Here is a 4,083-nt window from a genome sequence, read left to right as displayed (position 1 = left end):
TGAAATAACGTTTGCAAAATTCAAATATGTGGGCATAAAGAATAATGTCTGCTTTCACTCACCTGCAGCCATTATATATGCAAGTTATACTTTGCATAGACTGCAAAAAACTATTTCCATAACCTATAAAAAAAGGAGCATTATGCGTTTTTAGTTCTCAGTGCTACAAGGTCACAACGTGTTTATGTTGCCATATTCATTTAGAAGGAATTTACAAACGTGGGTTCTGGAAGTAGCCTGATTAAAGTGCACAGCATCATCCGAAAACCTGTTCAGGTGTGTGTGTGTGTGTGTGTGTGTGTGTGTGTGTGTGTGTGTGTGTGNGGGGGCGTTTCCAACACTGGCTGCGCGTTGATCTCGCGCTCCCAGCTGTTTGGTGACGGGGTTGCCTCGGTGCGCACAGAGATGGAAGCGTGTTGAAGCRGACGGAGCTGGGATGACAGCAAGTCGGCACTGCGCGCGCGCTGCTGGGGCCACTCAAACATCTCCGTTCTGAGCTCCAGTTTCCACAAGAGCWGAAAAGTGAAAGAATGACAAGAGTACAAGTATCTGCCCCGCTGCGTCCAGAGGATAAAGATCAACTTCAGCTGTAGAAGTGGCTCCACCGACCCGTGCCAATGCTGGAATGGCTTGTTGCTTTGTGTCTTCTTGTGATCCTGGTGGTCCTCGCATGGCCAGGCACCAGATGTTTCTTCGAGTGTCAGCCGGGTGTTCCGCTTCAGAGAGCCGGCATGTCACCGCGGGCAGAGAAGGACGGGACCGGGAAGGAGGACGGGAAAGCWSSYGCTGCTGCTGCTGGTGTGGCGCTCATCTGCAAACCGTCCGCGCTGGCCAAGTACCTCCAGAAACACTGCAGGACTTTCTCTAATTACTCGCCCTGCGCCGGCTGGACGTGGCGAGCCAGCGCCGTACTCCAGACCGTGCACGAGGCGTGCTGGCCYTGCGAAAGTCCGGTCCAGTTCGTGCGAGACAACCTGCAGCTGAGCGACGACGGGCTGGTGTCTCTGGACTGGGCAGTGCCGTCCTACCACAGGAGGCGCAGGACCTCCAGTCACTCCACCAGTCCGGTTCTGCTCATCGTGCCCAACTCTTTCGGGAAGATCACGAGAAATGTCTTAAAGGTGAGTCTTACAGACTTAAAGGGATAGTTCACATRTTTTATATGGGGTTCAAGGTTATGAACAACCAAAGAAAAGATATTTAAAGTGCATGACTTAAACTGAAGTTTGTTCAAACTGAGCTGTTAAAGTTAAACCAGAACTCAGAAACAGATATGCAACTAAAAGTAGCAAAAACTAAGTAGCCTAAATCAAAAAGAAAGTTAAAACATTAAACAGTGGTGTCCAAAGTCTGTCATCAGGGGCCAGTGTCCTGAAGTGCTGCCCTGCTTCAACACAGCTGAACCTAAGCAGTGCTTATTAATGGGCCTCTGATGAGAACATCAATCATCTGTGTTGAAGCAGGGACAAACCTAAAACTTGTAGGAGACCGGCCCTTGAGGACCAGAGTTGGACATGACTGCATTAAAATATTTAAAGGCTGACTAAAATAACAAAGCAATAGCTAAAAGCTTATGTAGAAAAATAAAGTAGCAAAACACTAAAATAAACAAAAAAAATGGCTAAAAGTATCATAGTATACTATAACTGACCATGGCAAAATGCTATAAGCAAAAAGCTAAAACTAGCAAAATGCTAGCTAAAAGCTAAGACATTTTTAAAAGGATAGATCTGATCTAATCTAATCTAATCTAATCTAATCTAATCTAATCTAATCTGACTAACCTGCAAGCCAAAAGTGTCAAAATGCTAACTGTAAGTGAAAACATAATTAAATAAATAGCTAAAAGTATCAGAACAATAGCTGTAAGCTAAAACTATATATAACAGTATCGAAACGCTAAACGCTAGAAAATAGCATAATAGTTAGTTAAAAGCTAAAAGAACCAGATGTTTAACTAAAATTTGGAAGTAGAATTAAAAAGACAAATCAAAGCAGATTTCATGAGCAAAAAATGTAAACATTTATGTTTGCAACTGCTGTAAACTTTTTTTTTGGATAAGTGATGTTAAAAGAGCTAAAAACACACAGCTGGCTTTACTGTCAGTTGACTAAATTAAAATGACTTAATCTGCAATTTACCTGTTTTTGGCTTCTCTGAAAAAGATCGCTGGTCTCCATTTTTAGAAATTGCATCATGGATTATTCGAAAATTTTAAAATAATTTACATCGCTGTCAATTTCCCATTGGTTATGTACAGAAAGTGATACTTATTGTTAAATGCAGTTCAAGCTGCATATTGAGGACTTTTGGTGGGGCACTATTTTGCAGGACTGTCATTTGCTGAAATAACCATAACATGAAAACTGGCATTGAAGAAGGTTTGTAAACTAATGAACTATAATAAAAACTTTAACACTTCATTTTAAATTGAAACAATTCACTTTAATTATGTCTCAAACTAGTTGTTAGCTTGTCAACTTTGACAAAAATGTTGAAGAAGCAGAAGGTTTTAAATCATGTTTCTGTTTGCAGAGGCTTAAAGCTGAACCTTTTGTCTTCATTCAACATACAAACGTCACACTGCCCTCATGCAGCAGAAAACATGCTGCCCTGTGCTCCTTTTACAAGATGAGTCGAGATGGAAACATAGGGGCTGCGTGAGACTGAACTCTCGTTTTTTTCTCGCCACTTATAGATTCCTAATAACCGCAGAGGAAATCACTTTACAATTCAGATAACAGATATGAGAAACATTGATTTTTCTATTCGCAAAATCAGTTTGTCACAGTAGCAGCGCCTCAGTAAAAAAAATTCCCATCCAAATTTGCCATTTGGGCGAGGGCAGCTTCTTGTGCTGAAGCCAAGGCAAGCTCACTCGGAGGAAGAAAAAAAAAGAGTAAACGCTGCAGCAGCTCTAGCCTCTCAACTGTTTCTCCAGTGGACTGACAGAAGTAATTGAGTGAGAGATTACAAAGCAAAGCTTGACTTGTGAAGCCTGGGAGTTGCATCAATCGCCACAACACACAAACACTGGTCGGCTCTCTCACCCTTCACTGCACCTGGCATGGTTCATTTCATGCTGTTAACCTCTGTGTGCAAATCTGTCACCAGATCACTGTCAGCTGCATGTCAGGAAGAGAGAGAAAACAGCTTCACCAGAATCCTATTAAAAAGAAAAATGTGTCATGGATAGCCCAAGACAGAGTAAGAAATAAAAAGAACAAAAAAGGAAATCTATGAAAAGAAAAATGTCTCACTCTGACAAATGTGCTTTTACACTACTGGGAATGAATATCTGCGATGCTGTCAGCCAGCTATGCTCGACAGGGCAGGAAGCTGAGGCACAGAAATGAAGATAGCTTCTGTCACTGGTGAGATCCACCGTGCAGAATCCRGTCACAGTGTGAGCGAGTGCGTGGGAGATAGATGGACTCACACACGCTTATCTAAATCTGTGACAGAGAAGAAGCAGAGAGGGAAATGTGGATGTTGTCCCTCCTGTCCTCCCTTTTTCCTGCGACCTGTTCAGGAGGTTGTGGATTTATGAATGATTCATCTTTGCTTACATTATCTGTATTTTATGCTCTTTATTTTTGTGCTTCTTTTTTTCACACAGTCTGGCTTACTTCATATCCAGTCATGTCATTAAAGGCCTAGCATTCATTATGGAGTACACATCGGCCACTGTCTTTAATAGTTTTAGTCTGAGATCATCTTATGTTGAGGAATAATGGAGTTGTAGTCATTTTGGTCAAACCTTGATGCAATATCACGAGATTTCACATTAAAACTTCACTAAATGTTACTACAATATCTGTACAAATAGGTAAATTACAACTATGTGTGTTTCCTAAGGTCAGCTGACGGCAGCCATCTTGAATTGAGTTGGTGCTAAAGGTTGTTCAGTTGTAGACGTACATCCAGCAACTGTTTCAAGAAAGTTTTATTAAAACTRGTGGTTTTTGTATACAGCGGGTAAAAAAGTATTGAACACGTCAACATTTTTCTCAGTAAATATATTACTAGAGGTGCTAATGACATGAAATTTTCACCAGATGTCGGTAACAACCCAAGTGATC

At 41.4% G+C, this 4,083-nt stretch overlaps 1 protein-coding gene across 1 annotated transcript in view; it reads left to right on the top strand.

Moving 5' to 3' along the window:
* The first annotated feature begins 324 nt into the window (after positions 1-324).
* The window catches only part of abhd15a (abhydrolase domain containing 15a), an 11,828-nt gene continuing 8,069 nt past the window's right edge, over positions 325-4,083 (top strand). Inside the window, exon 1 of the mRNA XM_014005324.1 lies at positions 325-1,121. Within this exon, the coding sequence (XP_013860778.1) occupies positions 618-1,121 (504 nt within the window). The 5' untranslated portion in view covers positions 325-617. The remainder of the gene's footprint in view (positions 1,122-4,083) is intronic.

The sequence above is a fragment of the Austrofundulus limnaeus genome, unplaced genomic scaffold (assembly GCF_001266775.1).
Source record: "Austrofundulus limnaeus strain Quisiro unplaced genomic scaffold, Austrofundulus_limnaeus-1.0 Scaffold29, whole genome shotgun sequence".
Taxonomy (NCBI): Eukaryota; Metazoa; Chordata; class Actinopteri; order Cyprinodontiformes; family Rivulidae; genus Austrofundulus; species Austrofundulus limnaeus.
The sequence above is the reverse complement of the archived record's forward strand: the minus strand, read 5'-3'. Positions and strand labels throughout refer to the sequence as shown.